This window comes from Antrostomus carolinensis, unplaced genomic scaffold (genome assembly GCF_000700745.2).
Source record: "Antrostomus carolinensis isolate BGI_N321 unplaced genomic scaffold, ASM70074v2 scaffold3622, whole genome shotgun sequence".
In the NCBI taxonomy this organism is placed as follows: Eukaryota; Metazoa; Chordata; class Aves; order Caprimulgiformes; family Caprimulgidae; genus Antrostomus; species Antrostomus carolinensis.
The window spans coordinates 38,869-63,606 of NW_010297405.1; the positions used below are offsets into that span (position 1 = coordinate 38,869).

At 40.6% G+C, this 24,738-nt stretch overlaps 1 protein-coding gene across 1 annotated transcript in view; it reads right to left on the reverse strand.

Moving 5' to 3' along the window:
* FSHR (follicle stimulating hormone receptor) overlaps positions 1 to 24,738 on the reverse strand; it is an 80,132-nt gene that overhangs the window by 15,811 nt on the left and 39,583 nt on the right. The window contains 4 exon segments of the mRNA XM_010162092.2: positions 3,691 to 3,707; positions 3,710 to 3,767; positions 10,128 to 10,202; positions 10,565 to 10,639. Coding sequence (XP_010160394.1) covers positions 3,691 to 3,707; positions 3,710 to 3,767; positions 10,128 to 10,202; positions 10,565 to 10,639 — 225 coding nt within the window.

Sequence of the window (24,738 nt, forward strand, 5' to 3'; positions counted from 1 at the left end):
ATGTTATCCTGGACTGCATCAAGAAAAGTGTGACCAGCAGCTCAAAGGAGGTGATTCTGCCCCTCTACTCTGCTCTTGTGAGACCTCACCTAGAGTACTGTGTCCAGTTCTGGAGCCCCAACACAAACAGGATGTGGACCTCCTGGAGCAAGTCCAGAGGAGGGCTGTGAGGATGATCCAATGGCTGGAGCACCTCTCCTATGAGGACAGGCAGAGAGAGCTGGGGCTGTTTAGCCTGGAGAAGAGAAGGCTCCAGGGGGATGTTATAGTGACCTTCCAGTACTTGAAGGGGACCTACAGGAAGGTTGAGGAGAACTTTTTACAAGGGCAGGTAGTGATAGAACAAGGAGTAATGGCTTTAAACTGGACAAGGGTGGATTTAGATTAGATATTAGGAAGAAATACCTCATGGTGGTGAGACACTGGCACAGGTTGCCCAGAGAAGCTGTGGATGCCCACTCCCTGGACGTGTTTAAGGCCAGGCTGGATGAGGCTTTGAGCAATCTGGTTTAGTGGAAGGTGTCCCTGCTGATGGCAGGGAGGTTGGAACTAGATGATCTTTAAGGTCCCTTCCAACCCAAACCATTCTATGATTCTATGATATGCTATTTCAAACATAGTATTTTTCCTAATAGTCAACCTGAGGAATGATTATAGGCAGAGAATGATGACTTAAGTTTTAAAGATATTTTGTCTGCAGAGCACAAACCTTCCTGGAAAAAAGGCTGGAACAAAACTTTTCCAGCACCCCCATATTTTCCTCCCAAATAGGCTGAATCGATTAAAATGTATAAAAGCTTGGGTCTTATAACCCTGAGGCAGATGAAGGTTCCTCCTGAAAACATACTACCGAGAAAATGCAAGCTGAGGGGCTTTGAGGCTATCCCTTCTTGCAGTCATTAGCCTTTTTGGCCTGATTCAGCAGGGTACCTACCAGCCCAAGAATAATTCCCCTGCTGATGTTAATTGGGTTGCTTATAAGCTTTGTATGTGCTTAAGAACTTAAGACACAGGACCCCTGTCAATGTAGTTTGTTGAAATGACAAGGAGCCATTTCAGTCTTTCAGCAGTTTTGACTGATACAAGAAAAGGAACGACAAATATACATTCTGTTGCTTGCTCAAAATAGACCTCAAATAAGTAAAACAGTATTACTCATAATTTAGACTGGGGATATGGTTGTTTTCATGCTGTTTCTGTTGGAAAGCACAGAATGAAATGAATTATCTGCAAAGCTGGAAATCAAGCGTGGTTCCAAAATTATCTCATGCTGACAGCTGAATATAGCCAGAACTCTGCATTAAGTGACACTTACGCAGAGGTCTTATTCTGCAAACTGAGGTCAGCAGAGGTAGGAATAAGCAGGGAGCACAGCACCCGTACAAGTGAAGTGTATCCCTCTGCTAAGGATCTGTACAAGACCTTTATAAACACCAATGACCCATGAAGACCTATCTTTTGGACTTAAATATTGGCACAATTGAAGCCAACAGGAATTTTCTTATTGACCTCAGTGGGGCCAGGGTTTGAAACAAGGTCTAGTTTGGGACTTAAACAGTATCAAGGCCTAGTTATTCTTACAGGAAAGTGAGGAATTTCACCTGAAAATATTCCCGTCTTGCTCAGCAGGACACACTAATTCAAATCTAGTTAAGACTGATGATAAACATAAAGGTATACAGGAGCAAGGCTCTGTAGCTCTGTACCTTTGCGTTTGCTTGATGGTTTCAGGGAGCCCTGAAGTGCAGTTCTCAAAACTGTGTATGTCAAGCGTATTACAGAAATTTATTTCTCATGTTATATGTGTGTATACTATATTCAGGCATCCTTCTCTGTTTTCTTTGAATTTTTATTTTTATTAATGGTCATTACTAAGACAATTACAGGATTAATGTTTCTACAGCTGGAAATCTTCTAATTAGAGATTTACACAGGCAGAATTTTGCCTGTGCATTAATATAGCTTGTCCAAAGGAAGAGAAGAAATAGTTGCTTATTTCCTGGGTTTTCTGCTTCCAGTTATCTTAAGAACTGATTGAAAAATTGATGTAAAGATCTTTTCCAGTGAAAAAACCCCAAGCTTTTGCTGACAGGCATTTTTTAAAGAAAAAAGGGATCTTTTACAGAATGAAAAAAAGTGCCTACTTTTTAATCAAATTTTACAGATTTTTTTTTTCCCCCCTTGTGTTGGGTTTGTGTGTGTGTGTGGCTGTTTTTGTCAGTGGGGGGAGGGGAAGCTTCCCAAAAGCTCCCCTGGCTCCAACCCCCTGCAGCCCAGGCTGAGCCAATTAGCAATAGAGAAACTGCGAATCCATATTTGTGAGGGGAAGGACTGTCTTGAAAAAAATAAGGTGGAGAGAACCTAGAGGAGAGGCCATGATCTGAACAAAAGATGACCATCGGCCTTAACAAAGAGAGAGCTTCATTGTCAGGAGGAAGAGGGGGAGGACAGAAAACCTCAGATACCCAGTTCAACTGAATGAGGAAGGAGAAGGCAAACGAGGTCCCTGCAGCCCATGGAAGTTCAACGGCAGAGCAGATACCCAAGTGTAGACCATGGAGGACTCCACACTGGAGCAGAAAAGCTGAGTCTGAGGGCAGGTGTGACTGAAATTGAGACCCCAGGGAGGTGCACTGGATCAGAGGCCTGTCTGCAGCCCGTGGATGTCCCCAAGCTGGGAGCTGGGAGCTGGGAGCTGAGCCCAAAGAGGTCTGTGACTCCATGGGAAGCTTGCTCTGGAACATCTTGTTCCTGGACCTTCGTGCCAGGAAGAGTAGCAATGGTGAACTGACTGCAGCCCCTATTCCCTGTCCCCTGTGACACTCAGGGGTGAGAAGGTAGAGAAATTTGGAGCAAAGTGATTTGAGCCTTGGAAGAAGGGAGGGGTGGGGAAGGTGTTGTAAGATGTGGTTGTTACGTCTCACTGTGCTACTCAGATGGATGGTAATGAATTAAATTGATTTTTCTTCCCCAAGTTGAGTCTGCTTTGCCCATGACCGTAACTGGTGAGTGAGCTGTCCCAGTCCCCATCCTGATCTGTGCCCCTTTATTGTGATTCCCTTCCCATCTCACTGGGTAGGAGGAGTGAGCACAGGACTGCATGGTTTACCTGTGGTTAAACCACCACATTCCTATTGGCATCGGAATTTGCCACAGAAAAACATATTTCATTCTCTGGACAGTTTTACTGCCAGTGAAAAAAAATGAGTATGGTAGAGATATTTCCCTGTGGTTTTTCCTTTTTTTTTTTTTTTTTTCCTTTGTGACGTGGCCACCTCTCCGTGGAAAACAGCTCTGAGATCAGGAACTCTTCCCATGCAGGCCAGAAAACTGTCACCAGATGGCAACAAATTTTCAGTGCCACCAGCCTGGTTTGGATTTCAACAGGTGAAAGAGGAGTAACAGGCTGTTATCTATCCGCTGGGCCATCCAAGCACATGCTCATAGTATAGTTAAAGAAAGAGTAGTCTGTAAAAGGCAAACTATAATGCTTTGTTGAAAGGAGACCTGGAGAGAATGGAGAACTTTTGGGGCCACATTGTCATCAATGCCTTCAAAATTACAACCCAAAATGCTACTGTGAAGCTAATAAGCAAACACAAGGGGAATCATGTCTTGAAAGGTTTTGTTGGAACAGGAGAACATTCAAAGGTAGTTTTTAAAAAGCAAAAAGAAGACATTGAAACTTACAGTAAAACTTTCTGAAAAAAAAAGAGTGTATCCTATGGACAGCAGGTAAAAACCGAAGGCCAGTGTTTGATATTAACCTAAGGGGGAGAGAACAATAGTTAACAAGTAAGAAAGAGCATTGGACTTAAAATGGTAGTCACAAAAAGCAGAGTTTAGCCACATACAGGGTGTTTGCCCAGGGGAAACTTGACGTTTTAATGTAAAAAGGGCTTTCTTCCAAGCAGGAGCCCCACTGAAATCAAGGGACCTACCTTGGATAATTACATGGTCCCTCCTGATGATCTCAGCAAACTCTCAATATTAATTTCCCAACTGTATTCTAAGAAATCAACTGCACTGATACAGGATAATTCTTTTCATGGTAGCTCTTTTAAGATAAAAGTGTGAACTCACCACAATTTTAACTTTCTTCTCTAATAGGAGATACATTAATTCCACTGGAAATAACATTTCATGAAAATAAGAGAGAATTAGGACACTTTATTCCCCAGCACCTCCAATAGTGAGAAAACAAACACATGGGAACATTTCAGCAGCTGTGTGACTACAAATAGACCTGAGCCTCCATATTTAAATACCTCCATCCTCCCACCACATCAAGCATCACTGGCCTCTGCGTTGCAGTTCCTGTCTATGAAACATCATCCCAGAAATGATGAATCTGAAGGACAACCCTGTGCCCAAAGCTAGTGAGGAAACAGGGCCATAGCTACCCACAGAACCGTAATACATCTAATTTAAGCAAATTTTGTTAATCAGAGCAGTAGCAAAGGCAGGACAAGCATGATAGTGCCTTGCAGCAGAAGATGGTTGGTGGCTGTTGATGGCTGTAAGGAGTGCTGAGTGCAGGAAGGAAGAGGAGCTGGACCAAACTGGGAGTTTTTCCCAGCCACCAAAATGCCTCATTACCATGCTAACTCTACCAAACAAAGCAAAAAATTGGGTTCTTGAGAGGACAGTTATCTCTTTGCATTTTTAATATGTGAGATGGTAGAAAAAGTAACCTTTCACTGAGAATGTTAGTTCCTTAAGAAAAACAGTAGTAGTATATGGAAGGTATTTTTTTATCCTTGCACTTAAACAGAAAAATATTCTTTCACTACTGGATGGGATTTCCCCCCCCGCCCCAGACTCATTCCTGAATAATTGAATGGTGAGGAAAAGCACTGTTTTGAGACTGACAAGAAATAACAGCATTCATTCAATGTTTATTATGAACCTAGATTGTTTCAGGAGGGTTGCAGCCTTTCAGGTTTCACAAACTGAACATCTACACATGACAACCAGATCCTATATTTGGGCACATAGGGTGACACACAGGTCATTTACTTGCATAAATATTGCTCTGAGCTCTCTGAGGTGGTACCTGGATATCCTCAGATATTCACATTGAAAAGCCAACTTGTTATCTGTCCCATCTTATATCAAAAAGTGATATATTATATACAGGAAAAAAAATAAAGAAGTACAGTAAATATTCAAGAAGTCAATTTAGGAAAGCTGCTGAAATGTCATGACTGCTTCATCTCGGGAGTCAGAGTGGTCTGACATTGCATTAGCTTAAAAATAACAGCTGTCACATATGACCAAGAAAGCTCTACAAAAATGCCTTTGAAAAACTGTTAGGTATAGATAAATAGAAAGCATGATTAATGAAGCAGGTGGATTTCACAAGGCCCTTATTATTTAAAGTACTTCTGCACTTATACCTTGTGAAAGGAGAATTAGAAGCAATAGAAGAAGAACTTGCAACTCCTTGCAGTATTATAAAGTACACTCTCTAAACTACTGGAAATGTACATGGTTTTAGTTGAAAGCTGCCTCCAACTTTAAATGAGTCATATGCTAAAAATTCATGCAATTCTTTTTATGAGTCACATGTTAAACACAAATTACAGCATGCATTTGCCTTAATAGGTAAATGAAGAAACAAACTGCTTCCAATCGCAATTTACTCCCAACATATCAAAATGCCATGATGGTTAGCAGGACCTTCACCATACATGTATGAAGAAACAAATTCCTTGCGTGATGCCATAGTCCTGATCCTTCCAGTAACCCAAAGTGTTCAGGACTCAGTCTGTACTGGTGTCAACTGAGCAGCATGAGGTGAAGAGGAAATAATCTTTGACAAATCATTACATATTGAAGTAAATCTACAGGTAGCACAAAGTGCTGATTGCACAGAGGCACAGAACAGTGATTAGGAGCAGGAGTGGATGTTCTTGTAATTAATTGCAGAAAAATAACTAAAAAAAAATTTAGCTAGACTGCAGCCTAGATCTTCCCTCTCTTTTATTCAACCAGTAAATCTCCAGAGACCTTTAAGTGGATAATCTTGTTAGAATGTAGATAATCCAATTTACTGAATATCTTTCCTGCAGGACAGTTTTGTCAATATATTTACCATATAATGCATACATTCTTAGTAGCCTCACTTTAAACAAGTGTCCTCCTTAATCTGTGCTATAACTGAGTTCCCCCTTACCATGCATAAACAGCTCAGTAAGAACCTGTTTTTCAGACAGTTGATGGCTGCTTTCCAAAGCGTTAAATTGTCTTTCTGAAAAGGCTTACTGCAGTCAGCACTTAAGAAAACATAGCACCATGATCAAGGAGGAAAAAAAAAAAAAAATCTTTCAGAACAAAATTCCTGGAAGATTTTGGCTGCTTATCCCCAGATATAGAAACATTCTTGCTCTTTTTTACACCAAATTAGTAAGAGCTACTCTGACAAAACTGGAAACACAATTTTCCTCATCAATTTATTGTGGTTATTTGCTAAATTGCAAACCCAAAGCGGGCAGAGATAAATACAACATCATTCAGGAAGTGTTATTTTTGTGTCCCTTAATCATGCCGGTTACTTTATACTTCATGTGAGCCTTACTCCAGCAAGAGATTCCTCTAACTCATGAATCCCAGCCTTGCAGGTTAAGCCAAGCCTAGCATCCACAACACCCACTTCTGGGGCAAGGTCTTTAACCATGAGGCTGCCATGCAAAAGAAGGAAAGGAGCATCACTTCTTTTATTGAAGAGCCAACTCCATACAAAGGGTCAGTGATTCTGTGGACTTCAGTGCACCTGCAGCCAACACAGGTTTGGGTTTTGGAAGCATGCCAGGTACATGTGTGACAGGTCCTCCACAAAATAAGACCAGGCAGGTACAAACAACTGCAAGACCTTGGAGTTGGGCTCTGCTCTCCATAATGCGAACTGTTTTGCAAATAAAATGCATGCATTTGCAACCTAAATTTCCCCTCCTCTCCAGCAATCCAGCTGAATGCCCTCAAAATTGACCTGAAAGGAGTGTTACATTTAAATTTTTCTATTTTAAGCTGAGATTGCTTAATACAGGACACTGACACATCCACTGTAAAAAAAGAACCAAAGGACAGAGATTACACATGAGAACTAATTTTGGAAAGAAAATAGGTTTGAAAAGCCATCACTACATTATTAAACAGACAATGCCACAGCTCTCCCTAATGAGCTAGATAAATAATCTTGTACCCATGAAAAGGTCAGTAAGTTACCATTTTGAAGCACTCTGTCTCTTTGGCATATATCCAAGAAGACCAGTTAACAATTCTCTTCACTGCTTCTAAGAAACTGGTGAGAAAGTTAAGGTTGCGTTTTTCTAGAAGGTTTAGAGTATTTCAGCATTGCATTTTTTTGGCATTTTTCTCTCCTTAGTATTTTTGCAACACTAGTAATGATGATGCAGGAGACAAATGGAATGGGGTGAGTGGGAGATGTATTTGTATCCAAGCTGACGGAGATAAAAGCACATTAATGTTCAACAACTAGTGGCTGTAACGAGCCCATGAAGCTGATGAGAGGACTGACAAGGCTAACCAGAGCTTCTTGACTGCCTATAAATAAGACCTAGTGGCTATACAGCTATTTTTGAAGCAGCACAGACAAAGCCTTGCAACTCTCTGCCTGTTCAAGACGGGGTATCTAAAAAGGCAAGAATCATTGAGTGAAACAAGGGGATGGAGAAAATGACAGTCTTTCTGATAGAACTGTGCCAAGAGAAAGCACAAAGGTAATACTGTACGCAGAGAGAGTGACTTGAGCATGGTGTAACCTGGCATAACACCCAGCTCAGTGATATGAGTAAGTCTTCTACAGGGTCTTCAGGTCCTGGTCCTGATCCCTGTGGTGTGAACTGACATAGCTCCACTGAAGCCAAAGGAGTTGCACTGGTTTATACCCCCAGCAGAGCTACCTCAAACCTTGTAATTAACAGGAAAGACACATTAAACTGTTGAGATGCTCAGAACCATGTAGTCTGAACCTTTTTTACTACTTACAGTCATGAAAGCGGGGCATTTTTTTGCCTCCTAAAATGAAGGCACAGAGGAGATGCAGCATAAATCCATTGGTGGAGTACACAGAGGAGATGCAGCATAAATCCATTGGGGGAGTAAACACCAAAGATGGATTTTATCAATTTAAATTAGAGAAAAGCTGTGACACAAGCATGAATGTGAATTAAGTGGCCATGAATAAAATTAGAGGAAATATTCTAGTCACCAAATCATTGAGTTTCTGGAAAAGCCTCCTCTGGAAAAAAAGAGAGAAAGCAGGGAACAGTGGAGAGCATCAAGAATGGCAATAAAGCCCTTAATTAATGGGATAAATGGAGTGGAGCCAGTAAGAAATGGGATACAGTAGTCTGGAGAGTCTTCCAGTCCTGCATGCCCACAAGAGAGAAAAACGCCTCAAATATATTTTCCTCTGATTTTAGCTAGTGAGTAAAACTAGCTAAAGAGGAGTGAGGAGTGGTTAGATAGACAAGCAATCCTCTATATTTTTAATCTGTTCCTTCTATAGGTCATAATATTGCTGCTGCAGCTGAATTTTTATACAGGTAGGATCTCTGAATATTTGAGTCAACATGTATGGGAGCGTGGAATGACAAATGTTCAAAACGGGGATCATCCACTAACATCAAGAGAAAAATTTCCACTACTTTAGATATTTAAAGTGAGGATTTACCTGTTTCTCAAGACCTATAGTTCCTGTGTCCCATATTTTAAAAAATTACTGAAATTCGTGTGTTCATTAGTGTGTTCACATTTCTTCTTCTTCAATTTTGTATGAGATAAATGTGCTGCCATTCTTTCTACCCATCTGCACATCTGACAACTGTAGTACTCATAGTAGCTTGTTCTGGGGATTTTACATGTGATAAACAAATGCTGTGTTTTTGTTCATAGGCAGCCAGAATTACTCAAAGACAGCAGTCACTGCTGAATGACTCAGGCTTGAAATGAAAGGAAAAAAGCATATGATTTCCTCTCATGACAATGCAAACTTAAAGCTTTATTTCTCTACTGTCAAGAGAAAATCTGTTTCAGATATGCACATACAAAAGCTAAAGTTTATCAAGGTGCCTGGTGAATTTGATAAAGCAGATACAGCTCAAAATACCTAACCATAGAATTAAGCACTTACTGTTATGTACTCAAATGTAGAAATTGTGATCAGGTTTCTTGGATGAGTAAGGAAAAAAAAGCTTCTATGAGTAAGGCTTCTTGTGTAAGTCAGGAAAACAAGACAGAGTGTATGTGGTGGGGTGGATGGACATAGAAAAATTAAGTTAATATTCTGCTGGGTGTATATGCTGTTGTTCAGCAAAGAGCACTGTGGGGGCTTATTTAAGCTACGGTCATTAAAAACAATTACTGTTAAATGGAGTTCATTGGACTGCATTGGGGTTTTAATACAGAGGAGAGATTATTAGTCATGTTAAGATCATGCACTAAAAGCTGTAAAAATATTTTTGGGTAACAGTTTATATTAAGGATGGATTCAATTATCACTGAATTTTGATGGCAACCCCATGGGAACAGATGTGGCAACCACAGCTGTGCAAACGGCATTCTTGATGAGGCTGGCTAATGAAATAAATTTATACCATACATCAATACGTTTGGATTTTAGGGTTTTAATCATCTCACATCAAGTGTTAATGAAAACCATTGCTATAGCACTGCTACTGCTAAAAAAGAGAGAATCTGAATGCTTAAGACCATGTGCATGAAGTATAACAGAAGGCAGAGCCGTAGCAAAGATAGATGAGAGAGATTTTGTCTCAAAGCTCTCGAGAGGAATTTCAACCTAAACCTGTTTTTATAGACATAAAAAAGGCCCAGCTCCATTTCTCATCACTCAGTTTCAACATTGCATGGAAAGGCTCAATGATCTTGTGTGTGGGACTACTCCAAGGAGGGTATTACGTTCAGCTTTTCTGAGGACTGTGTGCAGGCCAGGGGGTGAAAATATAGATTGACAATGTGCAACTACCAGCAAGGAGAGGGCATTCTCCTGTCTTATCACCAAAAGTGCCCAGCATGGGTTGGACAGAAACACGTCTGTATCATTCAAAATGACCATAGTACTTGGAAAGAGCAGAAGATCTTACAAATATCTGAGGCTCGGAAGGTGTTGGAAGGCATCTTGATCAATGTACACGAGATTGTTGGCCTTCTCAATTCTTCTGCAAAGAGAAAACGAAACATCAGAGGAAATATATCAATATGTTGATCTTAAAATATTTGTGGTAGTCTCATGGTGTAGTGGTACTAAACACATTTTCTTTTTGATAGCAGAAGATCTGCATGATTTCAAAGAGCAGTCTATTATAAACTGGCAGAGGTTTGAGAATAAGTTTCCATCTGACCAGAGAAAGAAAGGTACAGTTAGATAAGAAGATGGAAAAGACAAAGGGAGATTTCAAATGTACCTGTATCGCTATGAACTCTTCAGAGCTTACCTGAACTACACTGCAAAAACTTTGATACTTGCCTATAATGAATCTTTATAATTGTCTCCTTTGAATTTAGATTGCTCATTACTTACATTTCATGTAGTTTGGGAAGGTTGGAAAACACATTTGCTTCTATGACCTCCAAGGCATCATTCTGTGAGATCTCTCTGAAAAATAATTTAAAAGTCAAGGTATTTCGAGCCATGGCAAAGCCAAGAATGGACAAGTGAAAAATTCACAGGGAACTTCTTCCTAGATTACTGGTGAGCTTTAAAAACAAGGTGGATATCAGATAAGAAAACAGACCCAAGAAACACTGATATCTTCTGAGGTTGAAATTTGTATCTGTAACGGTAGCCCTGCACCTCCTCCTGTCACCATTCCCTACGTATTAGAAGTCAGGGCCTATCCATAATCGACTACTGGATCTGTGACATCACTAATTACTGACAGAGATTTAATGAAAGCTTTTAACTTGGTGAATAAAAGAGGGGGTGAAAAATGACAGAAATAATGACAGCTAAAATATTCCCAAGAAATATGACAAGACTTCAGCAGCAGGACATGCTACTGTCTTGACCCAATGTAAACTACGGAGATCAAAATAAAGCCACCAGCAGACACATCCTTATTAACAGGAGCTGGAGACCACAGTCTTGAAGAAATCTACCATTCCTTGGCGAAAAACCTATTTGATTTCATCTGTATACAGTTAATGCCCATGTACAACCACAGAACTGCAGACTAGAATTTTTTTTTATCTTTGTTTTCTGTCACCAACACACCAGAATGCCTCTCCTGCTGGTCCAGAGTACATATTTCTTTGCTACCTTAATCCATGGAATGGCAAAGAGATAGTGCAGGCTCTGGTGTAATTTATTGCTTAGGACTTCTGGTGAATCAAGTGGGAATTACTGCAGTGCAACCTGTCACAATTACACCCCTTATGCTAGCAGTGACCAGGAAAGTCAAGGCAAAGACAGCCAAAGGATTCCTCACTGTCATTTTTGGAAATGGTGCAAAAATGCCACCTCCCGGGCTGAGGTCAGCTCTAGGAAGTAAAATTTGTAATACAGATATAATTTGGTGACAGTGTGATGGTCTACTAGATTTTAATAGCAAGGTAACTCTGCACATCTTTGGAATGAAACCTTGGATAAATAGTCAGATTGTACCCTGGCCAGCACTTGTTCCTGGATATCTTGCTCTTTTGAAATTATGATGGTTTTTTGTTTTTACAGAAGAAATCCAGCCCTACTTTGCTGTGGGAACAAGAAAATAAAAGTTCATGAAGACTGACAACAGGTGCTCAGTAGGGTGCAATGAGAGCTGGGTTTGCTCAGCAGTGCTCAACCACGAGCTCACATATGAACATGTTCCTCTTTATTGTTTAGGTTTCAGCAGCAACAAAATGCTTCAACTAAGACTAGGATTCCTTTGCGTCATGCAAAGTACATATCCATTGCAGGGCACGCAGTGTTGGAAAGGTGCGTTTCAAAGACTTATTATCTTCCTGTTTTCTTTAAAAATAATGCATTATGAGATACATAGTAGAAGCAATCACCCCTTATGCTGTATTTATATGACAGTACAATGTACTTGCTTAGGTACAGTCTAGAAGATTTAACATGGGAGATGTTTCAGACTTTTCAGATCAGTTTGGTTTTGCTTGTGCTCTTTTTGGGTGGTCAGCAGTATATTTGCCATTCCTCACAATCTAAAAATCAGGAAAAAAAACCCCACAGAAAGAGCAAAACATTTAATACCAACAAATCCATTTAGCCAGAAGAGATTTCATGCCACTAAATGGCTCAGGGAAAAATGTTGCAGATTTGTTGCCCTTATATAGGCAAAAAAGTTTATTAAGAAACCACAATACCGCAGTGACCCCACTTGACAGATAGGGATGTCAATGGTAATAGTTTTTTATGATCTAATCTGCTATCTAACTTTGGAACAACTTGGACAATACACTTCTTTTAATGGAATGCTTAAACCCAAATGTTTCTGCATCAGGAGAGTGTTTTGTCTTCCTAGGAGTGGGACAGGTTATGGGCTTCGTTTTGGTTCAAGAAATGGAAGATACAGGTGTGATTAAAGTAGGGCATGAACCTGTTACAGGCTATCATTCAGGTAAGGATACATTTGTTAAAAAAAATATTCAGTTTAGGAGATCAGTCACACACTCTGAACAATGAGCACAACTAGCCTGGGTTTTAGTTACATAATTTACGTGAACGGTTTATTTGTATCTAGCAAAACTGCACACCCTTGTCATGGAAAACCCAAAAAACACTATCTTGGCTACAGATATCTCTGGCGTTAAAAGTACAAACCAGTACTGCTCACATCAAATAACCAACTCAGCAGACTCAGATCCTTTGTAGAGGTGAGTAAATAATACCTGGAGCAGCACCTACAAACAGAAAAAGGGGATTTCTAGCTAGTATTTGTGCAAGTGATTTGTCTTACAGTATAAATACACACAAACAGATGATTACTCATAATGCATATCTTATTATATGTCATCAGGAGAGAAGATGGGACTGTTATTACGTTATTTGTATGTAATGAATTATAATATTAGCTTTAGTGCTCGCTATCACAGCAAATCCAGACAGCAATTTGAGCACCATTTCTAATGCATGCGAGCCTTTGAATAGACAGTATGCAAAGTAATCAGAGGCAATTTCTTAAAAAAAGCCCAAACCTCCAAAACTTCATCCATCCCATGGTTGCAAAGGGCTTAGGCATCTGCCTAAGCTTCGTTTACACTGCATGCACAGCTCTATTGAAATCAACAGTGATCTTCAAAAGCATAAATTGTTTAGTCAAACACAGCCTAAAAGAGGAAAAGCCATTCAGTAAAAATGTTTTACAAAGGCACAAAGGATAATTGTTTTTATTTTTCTTCAAAGAGAATGTAAGACTTTCAGGTGTGACAATATCACACGACTCAAGAATTCCCTGTAATTGGCCACTAACTTAGCAAACTGTAATCGATATTACCTAGTCACAAGCCACTGACTGCAGTGTAGCATTTTCATGTGTGATAGCCAGAGCCAGTGACAGCAGGGAGAGAGATGGAAAAGAGGAGGAGGAAGGTGCTGCCTAGTGACAGTACAGCCTTAGCTTGGTTTAACCTGCCTGCAAGGCTGCCCCTAGGCAGAGCTAAGGGTACGTCTTCATGACATCTGTGACAGAGCCCATCACGAAGCATAGGAGATATTCCTCTTCAAACCAGCTGCACTCAAAATGTAACCCATAAAAATCAAGATACATTGAAATGGCCTTTTAAATAATTCTATTAGCAAGGAATTTATAGTTCATGTCAGTTTCTTCGAAGTCCTCCAAAGAAAAAACTCTCTTAGACTAATCAAAGTCTTACAGCAAAAGCAAGACTGTATTAAACTCACTAACTAACGGTCTTGCAGTCAAGTGGTCTCACATTTCAAAATAATGAAAGAATAAAAGATTGGACATTTATATGTCTTTTATGATAAGAATTTCTTTCAGAATCAGAGCAGAGCACACAGACTGGGATAGGGTCATTTTTCCCCTGCTAGGAAATGTGCTTATTTAAAACAAATATTTGTGTATGTATCTGTGTATATATACAGATAGAGAAGTTTAAAATAGATGAGTAAGTGTGGAAACTCGTGTCAAAAGAAGAATAAAGCATATGAATGATGGAAGACCAGCTTAGAGACAGATCACAGCATCAGTCCCTTACACGATGCCCGGGGCTGTAAGCTCTCAAGTACAAAGACTTAATAATACTAGCAAAAAAAACACAGAGTAACTGGTGACCAACTGGTGAGCTTGGCTATATGATCGCCACAGTAAATGTGGGATTTATGGGTTTCTGCATTTCATCTCCCCATAGCAGACTAGCAGAGGGGGCTGCCCTGTGCATCAAGGTTTCTTGGGCACTTGTTTGGTGTGTGCACCTTGCCCACATACATGGCACATGGCGTGAAGGGGGTATTTCTCCCCTCTCCAGCCACACTGCCCTCCTCGGTACTGCTGGGTGTGACCCACTCCCCACAAACTCCTGCAGCTTTCCTTAAATTCCCTTCCAGAGCAGGTACGTACATGGGCTATACACTTTATCTATTCACCTTCTATTTCCTGTGATACATCACAATGCGTCCTTTTAGTCTTTTATCCTCAGTCTTTGAGGTAGTTTTTTGTGGCATAAATATTGTGTGGATTCCTGTGAACAATTTTTTTCACTCTATAGGGATTGTATCTGCAATTAGCAGTGATACTGGAGTTAGCTGGTACCAATTCCCAGAGCAGGTGGCCTCACTGGGGTCTTTGCACTGCAACGAACCAATAGCTTCACTTTAACTTAGGGAAAAGAGAAGAGGAAAAAAAAAAGGCCAAAAATTTATCTCCCCCCCCTTTTTTAAATATAAATACTCTTTAGAACAATTTGTCAGGTCAGTTTTACTCAGTGGATTGACTGATGCCACAATTTATGTCAAGCTTAGGAAGGAATCAGCAGCAGTGTGGTGTCACACAGGTAATCCTGCCCAGCCTTCACTGGGTGAGCACTCTCAGGAACAGCCTGCGATGTGTCTGAACTGAAAAATTAAACACCTGGCTACCTCTGTCTCCATGTCATAGATGGAGGAACTCTTATTTCTTTCAACCTCATCAGAAACAAGCCAGTCTGAAATCTTCTTTTGAAAGCTTTCCTCTAAAGTGACAGCAAAATGCTACTACATTGATTTAAACAGGTTACAAAAGAAAAGCTATTTTTCTTAAAAGTATTAGAGACTTTTGACCTTTTAAAAATAGATAGTTGACGTTTTCTCCTGCCACTTTCATTGCGAACATGAAAAACTTGTCTCCCTACCATGATTTATTGAACACCAGGGAGTTACAGGCTAATATATCTTAGCAGTTATTGACATTTCAAAAGTGAATTCAAGCACCGACTCTTCTCATTATCTCTTTACTTCGCTGAAGATATACACACATGTACTGACCTAAGTAGGAGACCCATTTAACTGACTATTAGTAGTGATGTCAGACTTAAAGCAAAATAGTGCATACGTAAGTCTTTGAAGGAGATTATCAGGAGGCACCAATACTGTGTCTTCCTGCCTTGTCTAAAGGGCATGACACTATATTCTCAACAAATCAGTGCAGGCATGGGAAAAAGAAAATGCAAATTTCTGCAGAGCAGATGGAAGCAATGGGTATTTTATTTCTATCGGTGCTATAGCACCATGCCAGCAATCCAGATGAAAGTCTGTTGAGAGTTTGGTTGCATCAAATTAATTGTCCATGTAACAGTTTTAAATTGATCTCTCTAATCTGAAAAAGCATGCGATTAGTCTGCAGAATTGGAATTGATAATGACCAGATCCAACAGCAGAAGCCACGTCATTGTAAGAATTGATTTTATAATCATTACAGTTTGGGGGGATAGATATCTCCTCATACTCTAGCACTAAGGGGATATATTACACTAGTTTCAGTTTATTGCCAGCAAAGCTGAAAATGCATGAAGCTTTGTGAAGTCAAACAAGCAAGGATTGGGTCTTTGGAGGAAATCGCAGCTTTCCACATAAATACTGTCTCCATGCAGGCAGCCCAGAGGGATGGGGTTTGTAACTCAGTGACCTCAAGCCGTTGGGAAAGGGGTACATGCTGTCCCCTGCATTCAGACATCACCACGCTTTACCTCTGACTATGACAGCTTGTAGGGAAGGCAGAAAAATGTCTCTCAAATAAAGACACCCAACCTAGCGATGTTCTTTCTTGGACATGGTGGGCTTCAGAGGATCTTGAGATAACGCTGGCAGACAGAGATGGTTGTTCAGTGGAGGAAGGGACCTCCTCATCCAGAGATGCTGTCACAAACTTCATGCCCACATTGTAACTCCTTCCATGGAAATGGGCTGGCAGTATTTATTCCCACTTACCTTTTTTACTTCTCTCATGGCTGTGATAGCCAGTTAATGATGAATACTTTTATTATGATGACCTGGGCAGATGAGGAGATCACGTTTGGGATAACCACTCAGGAGAGTGGCTGAACAAGGAAAAGGGGAAAATAATTTCTGGGGAAAATCAAAAGGCAGACTCTCTTGGATTGGGAGAACATGTGGCTTACAGGAATCAAAGTCAGCCTTTCCAAACAGACCATCTTGAAGCAGATGTTCCCAGACAGTTCTGAAATGCTTTAAGGAAGCACAGAGGCACAAGAGATGCCTCTGGAGCACAGTTCATTACTAACTCCAGTGCATTACAGAAACGGGAAGACCCAGAATAGCAAGTACCTCAGATATGCACAATTACACTTTTCAGCTAAGAGGGAAAATTGTAAAAAAATCCCTCTTACTCCTAAGTTCTGGCATTTAAAATCTTCCTAGGCTTATGAGAGGACTCTGAGCATTCAGCAGAGCAAATCATGCGGTATGTTATACCCACTTCAGTGAAAATAAATCTCCATGACTTGATCCATGATGAGAAAAATATTAGCATTGCCTAACGTTAAACACAGTTAGGAATACAGACATTATCTTCCAGCTGCTAACACCATCCACTACATCTTTCAAATGTCCTCCTGAAGGGATTTAGGTTTCTCTTATTCAGTGTTACAGTCTCCATGTGAAATACCTTTTCCTAGCACAGAGATTTCCTTCTGTCTCCTTTTCCATTTGTATTCATTCTTCTCTTCCATAAAAACTACTCAATATTCTTGTGGTTTGTGTCTAACTAAGGCCTTGACCCTACAAACTCTTATCCCTGAGCTTTGGCTCCAGGCTCAGCCAAGACCTTACCGCATAAATATTTGCATGATAAACCTACCTGGGAAAGGGATCTTCTTTTATGCTTTCAAAGTTAAAACCAAACCTCTGCCTTGTAGCAAAGTGCCAGAGAAAACACAAGCACCAGCAAGAAGCTACCGAGTCAAAAGCTTTAAAAAACAAGTGTGCTATGAGGGTTATTTATCTGATAGCAAAAATGTGCTATCATAAGCAGAAAAAAATTACCATTAATCCCAAATCTGCAGGTTCTATATTGGAGGACATAGAACCTGCAGGTGCAGAAAACCAGGAGGATGCAGACATAACATATTATACAAACACGAGAATTACATACAATCCCTAACCCTTTTGCCAAGTGGCTAATGGCAGCAGAGGAGCTTGATTCAACACATCTAGAGTCTTATTTGACAAATAACTGAAAAGATCTCCACTATCAAACCCTGGAAAAGTCATGTTTCCACCTGAGTTTCCCCAACACAAATAATCCTCTTCATCTGCAAACTCTACACGATTGCACACAGATAAGAAAGTCTTAATAGGGGGAAGGGAACATGTCATAACATTTAGGACAAAATATATTCTATTAATAAATTTCTATATTTGTGTGTGTAGACACACAATATTCTAATAAAAGCAATTAAAATAACAGACCCATGGACACATAGTGGTGCTTACTCACTAATAACAGCAAGCAGCAACCTTCCTGCACATCTAACCTCATTTACAAGGAAGTTGCTCATGTTCTCCAAGAAGGGCTTCTGACAGAACTCTGCTGTGCAACTCAGGCTTGTAGAAACAGACAAGCTAGACAAGCAAAGGCTTCATGCTATCATCTATTGTTGTAGTGCTTTAATAAAGTCCTCAGAGTGGACTCAGCCCTTTGATGAGAGCCCTCAGTGCCCATTCCCCCAAAGGAGTCTCTGTAGGAATGAGGAAAAACCCTTGAAAACCCAAGGCAATCCCTGGTTACTTGGGAACAATCTGTCTCTCCCATGTAAGAGCACTTCGATCTCCCTGGGAGCCCTTTTCCTCCACAGTATCCTGGGTCATATCTAACTGGGGACAGAGGAAGAAGTTGGAGCTAGAAGTTACATAAAAACCTTATCTGCAGTAGTTCTTCCTTCTTCATCAAAGGAAAAGTAAGAGGAATCTTCCTCTCCAGCCACAGTGCTTAAAGAAGGAGTCTGAACAAGAAATGAGGTTTGAATAAAAAAATGTTTTCCTTAGAAGTTGCTGTGTTTACTCCTTCACAGAATCACAGAATATTAGGGATTTTAAGGGACCTCGAAAGATCATCTAGTCCAACCTCCCTGTCAGAGCAGGAACATCTAAATGAGATCACACAGGAACATGTCCAGGAGGTTTTTGAATGGCGGAGAAGGAGACTCCACAACCTCCCTGGGCAGCCTGTTTCAGTGTCCTGACACTCTCACAGTGAAAATTTTTTTCCCTATATTTATGTGGACCTCACAGAACTCCAGCTTGTACCCGTTGCCCCTTGTCCTACTGTTGGACGTCACTGAGAAGAGCCTGGTTTCATCCTCCTGGCGTTCACCCTTTACATATTTATACACATTAATGAGGTCACCCCTCAGTCTCCTCTTCTCCAAGCTAAAGAGCCCCAGCTCCCTCAGCCTTTCCTCATAAGGGAGATGCTCCACTCCCTTAATCATCTTGGTGGCTCTGTGCTGGACTCTCTCAAGTAGTTCCCTGTCCTTCTTGAACTGTGGGGCCCAGAACTGGACACAATACTCCAGATGCGGCCTCACCAGGGCGGAGTAGAGGGTGAGGAGAACCTCTCTTTACCTACAAACCACACCCCTTCTAATGCACCCCAGGATGCCATTGGCCTTCTTGGTCACCAGGGCACAGTGCTGGCTCATGGTCATCCTGCTATCCCGAGGACGCCCAGGTCCATTTCCCCTATGCTGCTCTCCAACAGGTCTGTCCCCAACCTATACTGGTACATGGAGTTGTTCTTTCCCAGATGCAAGACTCTACACTTGCCCTTGTTGTATTTCATTAAATTTCTCCCCGCCCAACTCTCCAGCCTGTCCAGGTCTCGCTGGATGGCAGCACAGCCTTCTGGCGTGTCAGCCACTCCTCCCAGATTTGTGTCATCAGCAAACTTGCTGACAGTGCACTCTGTTCCCTCATCCAGGTCGCTGATGAATATATTGAATAGTACTGGTCACTGTACTGCATTGCATATACTTAGGATATTTTTCTGTCTGGCTTCCTGTACTGATGTAAACAAACTGGAACTTCACTTACAACATGTGTTTTCACAGCACACAAGCCTGGTAAAACCTTTTTTGCTTCCAGTAAAACACTTTGAAAAAATACTACTGATGAAAGTGTGTGTGGGAAAATAATCCTGAAGAGATCCCAAACCACAAAAATTACCATTTGCAAAAGTTACACTGATGAAATACACTTAAAAAAAAAGGAAATTAAATCCATCACTTCTGATTATTATAACTGCTTTAGCTGAGACTGAAGGAGATTTCAGACTCTGCAGCAAAAGGTATGGAAATCCATTGGTTTTAATATATTGTATCTGCATTTACACTAACATTCTATATTTTAGAGGAGTGTGTATTTTCCCATAATTTTAAATAAGTATTGTTTCCAGAAAGCACAGAGCTCAATACACAAAAGGACACAGAAGTACACAAACTTGAAAGCAATCTCATGAGAGCAATTCCATTTTCAGATTTAAAGGAATGTTTTGTGTATGCTAAATACCGAATTAAAAACTAAAAGGCAAACGCTATATTTCAGACTGAAAACAAATCATGTATTTTTGTATCATTTTAACAGGAAAATGAAGAAACAAATATAATACATATTACAGAACATAATCAGAGCTCCCTCTGGAAGATGGTCTACCTTGAAGTTACTCAAATCCCTATGGATTTGGACTGGATCCCTGGACAGGAGAACACTTTTCTTATATGCAGAAAGGTACGACAAACAGAAAGCAACCAGCAGCACCAGCACACACTTCATTCCTCTACACAAAGGTGAGAGACTTTCATTATATTCTTTCTATTATTTTGAAGATAGCTCTGCAGGATGGCTCCGGTTAAGAGATTCCCCAGGTGAATCCCTTGTGCTCCACATCCACCTGGGAGCCTTCGGTGAGGATAGATTAGGCAGCAGCTAAGTACAATGGCTTTTAATTTGTGTTTTTCCTAGGGGCTAAATTACTGGTAACAGCAAGTGGGTACTTCAAAATGGCAAGCTCAGGACTTGTCTCTACAACTGTACCTATTTAACTCGAGGACCATGCAAAACCCCAAGCCAGATGTTTCCATTTCATTGTTAAGAGTAATTTTACTCTGATTTAGTTGATCCTAATCAATTGAAATACACTTCTATTTTGGGGAGGTTTTGGAAGTTTTTTTTGCTTTTAAGTGGCACACACTTCTTAGTAGTCAATTTTATATCTTATTTTCAGTTAAATTAATGCAACTGCGAGCATACAAGTCCCAAGAAGCCACAGAGGGAATATTCCATTTATTTATGAGAACTGTTAAAAGAGATTAATGCTGCACAGCAGCTGCATTTTTGCTCACCTTTTTCTTTATGTGCTGCTGAAGTCAGTTAAAGGACATTCATCCACTGAAGACTCAGAGGGGCAGAGAAATATATCTTCACTTGGGTATGACCTGAACTCAGTACACTCCTATCTCCCATCCAGTCCTGTGACTCTCCTAGATACATTTTGCCTCATCATTCAAACTGTCCAGAAGGGTAGCAAGAGGATGCATGCTCTTGCATCCTCCTCCTCCTCCTTAAAGATGTGCAGATGAAGACTTGTTAGGAGAGCTAAGACTTGTGCATGACATTACTAGTTAGTAAGATGCCAAAGGAGGAGAAGAAAGAACCCCATTAAAGAGGGAAGAATTCCTTTGCTTTTCCTTTGGGTCTCATTTTAAAATAAAGTAAAAAGACCTTATTAGGTGTGACTGGTAAAGTCTTCCATTGATCCACAGACAAGGCACAGCACAGCCAAAGCAAATCCAACCTTCCCACAGTGCTCCGCATGGAGTGTGGTCACTGGCTGAGAGACCAGCTCTGCTGCAGAGCCATTTCCAAGCCTGGCCAAAAGAAGCTGCTGCTGAAAGCCAGCTGCAGCAGCCCTAGCTTGCAATGAATCATCATCTCCTCAGGGCACAGGCTGAGATCACCATCTCACGGTGCGCAAGCCATCAACCCACCCATGTGAAAATAAACCATTCATCACACATATGCAGACTGGATATGAACAAGTGACCTAGAAATCTGGGGGGTTTCAAGTCCTATTACCCTCCCTCTGAGTCATTCTCCTGTCACATGAAGCTTGTTGTGACATATTTTCTGTGGGCTGTGGCGTGGGGAAGTGGAGAACAACCCAAAGTCTACTTTGTCATTTAGTCCTAAAATTATGCATAACTTACTCAACAGACAAATAAAAGAACAAAATGACTATGAAAGAGGAAGATGTGGTAGCAAGGGAAAAACTTCCTTGTTGCATTTTGTATCTTCATTTGAATTCCAGAATAAATCTGAATGAATTCTATTTTTTAAACTTAATTTATATTTTTAACTATGCTAATAGTCACCACGCGCTAGTGGTTTTAGCAATATTTTCTCTTTATATGTATGACTCAAGAATTACCATAGCAACTTGCTTCCTAATTAGCCTTCAGTTGCTAACAATCAATACAATTAGACAAGGTCAGTGCTGGAGTAAGGTCTATAGATTTTTTAAAAGGCTACTGAGAGTCAATAACGGCAAGAAGCGAGGGAATGGTCTCCTGGACAATCTTCCCCAAAGGATGGTCACTGTTCTGCTATTACTCACTCTCCTATGAACAAAAGGAGTCATGGTAAACGAGAGCTTTGCCACTTACCTGATGGCAGAAAGCTTTTAACCTACCAACAAATTTGCAAAATATGGAGAAAGGAAACATCCTTAGATCTGCAGATAAAAAGACGCCTTGCTGTCACATTGCTGGTACTGATGTTGACTGCACACCACCAAAACCAAGAATAAATATATCATAGATTTTCATCAATGTAGCTACATCTAAAATCAATCTCCCTGTGTGGGAAGGATACCTGAAACCTGGGATAAAGCGAGACTGGCCAGTTCACAGGAAGATGCTCCCTGGGATTTAAGCCTGTGCAATGCTTAGCTGAGATGCCATTAGGACATCATCCCTCGAGTGACCTGAGGGATTGCCCATTGCTGACATAATTTCCCCCTCATTTTTACAGCCTGTTTCAGCTGTTAGCATGTTATCTCTTACCTTGAAAGCACAGTGTCTGGCAACACAGTAGGATGAAAACATAATGTGCTATTCAGAGGTACTCTGGGTCCTAGGAATACAAAACAGGCTCCTTTGTACTTGCAGATGAAGGCTCATGAAAAGCCACTTTATTTGTTAGCATGATTAAGTTTGCTACCCATAAACACTGGCAGAACTAAGCTTATTTTTAAATAAACAGTGTGTGTTGTCAAGTATACTTAGGCACATGGCTGTCACAGATGACCTGTGATCCATTTATGTGTCTCTGAAAATGTGCTCTTTCCTCTGTTCCCCTCAGAGGTTACCTCTTCACTGTGGCTGTGCCTTCAGCCTCGCCTCATCCTGACTCACAGCACTGGGTCCCTGACTGAGGGTTGGGCTTAGAGAACAGAGGAGCCAAGACAGGGCACATGGTGAAAACGCAATGACAAGACTGTCTGGATAGTGTGGTACAATGGCACTTCAAGCCATGAGCTTTGAGGCAATACATCTTGACCTTCCTCGCATAAAATGCCCCCAAAAAGAACAAAAGGGTTTTAAGCTAAAAAAAGAAGAAGTAATTTTTATTAGAATATAAACTAGGATAATTAACTTTAAAGCAGAAAAACCTTAAAGGTTATTGGAAGAATTTATATCCCTCTCTACCCTGACATCCAGTGCCTCTGGAGAAGGTTTGGAGTTCCTCAATGGCTTATTACAAGTGACAGTACGCTCTGCCTACTGCAGACCTCCTGCAAAACCCTGTTCATCACCCCTGGGGCTGCTCTCTGCTCCCCAGTGCAGTCTTTGGATGGTACATACCCATCTCTGGCCTGTAAACCTCCTACCACTTGTAGCACATCAAAGCTGCTCCCCTCCAAACATGTCCATTAGCCCGCAAAGAAAGGGAATACCCAACCCCTCCTTCCTCCAGGGAGCTCTGCCTCTACCAGTTTTCCTGAAGAGCGTATCTAATTAGGAACAGAAGTAATAAATAAGCAAAAGCTTTTCACCATATCATACTTGTCCCTTCTCACAGCACAGATGGTAAAAGCTGAAATCTTTAAAATCCAGCACAACAAGTCTTAAAGATGGAGAAAATAAAGCTGAAAAACATATCATCATAAAATCTCATTCAAAATAAAATATAAGATTGACAAAAGGATTAGACGTGTCTAATGAGCACCTTCACTTCATAATTACACTAGAAAGGATAAGCATTTCTAGATAAAGATGTAAATCTGTGTCCTTTTGAGCAGACAAGCAAGACAGAAGTAAATGATGCTTCCAAGTAATAAAAACTAGATTAATCCAGTCCCCACGTGAAATTCTGCATTATTCTTTGTTTTAGCAGAGAAAATTCACAGCACAAAGACAATACAGAGAGACCATTACAGGAGTTCACGCAGAGCAGCCCCTTATTTATTAGGTGCATTTCTCCTCCTCAGAGGAGGAAGCACCCTGCGAGATGGACAAAATATATTCTCCATCTGGACAAGCTATTCCATAATTGTTCCAGAAACATTCTCCTGAATGTCCGCCTTCAGCAATTGCCATCAACAGCTCTCAGGGACAAGGTTCTGAACTGGGAAAGCCACCAGTCTGTCCTTGTCTCCAGCTCCTAATCCTCTGCTGACTGCACTAGAAAATGCACAGACACCAATAGTTTTTTCAGCATTCTGCATTTCTCTCACAGTCATTTGTAATTCCTGTCTGTGGTGTTGGACCCCAAGCTTTCAAAATATTTTCTGGCTTAGTATCTGTCTACCATTCTAAATCCTAGCAATTTAAATCTGCTCCAGACTACTCAATGTATAAGTATATATACATATGTATATATGCAAGTATATATGTACATACATACTCTACCATGTGGTAAATTGTTTACTCACAAAAGGTAGACCACGCTTACTTATTTTTAAAGAATTAAACACATACATGGAAGTCTTTATCAAAAACAAGTTCCTGCTTGAGAAATCAAAACAAATATTCACAGTATTTTGTGAGCAAATTGTTCTTGGCTTGGTCACAAACCAAAAAATAGGCACAATGGATCTCTGGTTTTACACCTGGGATTAACTGGGGCCAGCACTGTCTTTGATACAAAATTCAAAATTGAGCTCACTAATAACAATAAAATGCTCAGCTGCCTCTCCACGGAGCAAAGCGGCCATCAAACTAATGATTAAATCCACATCA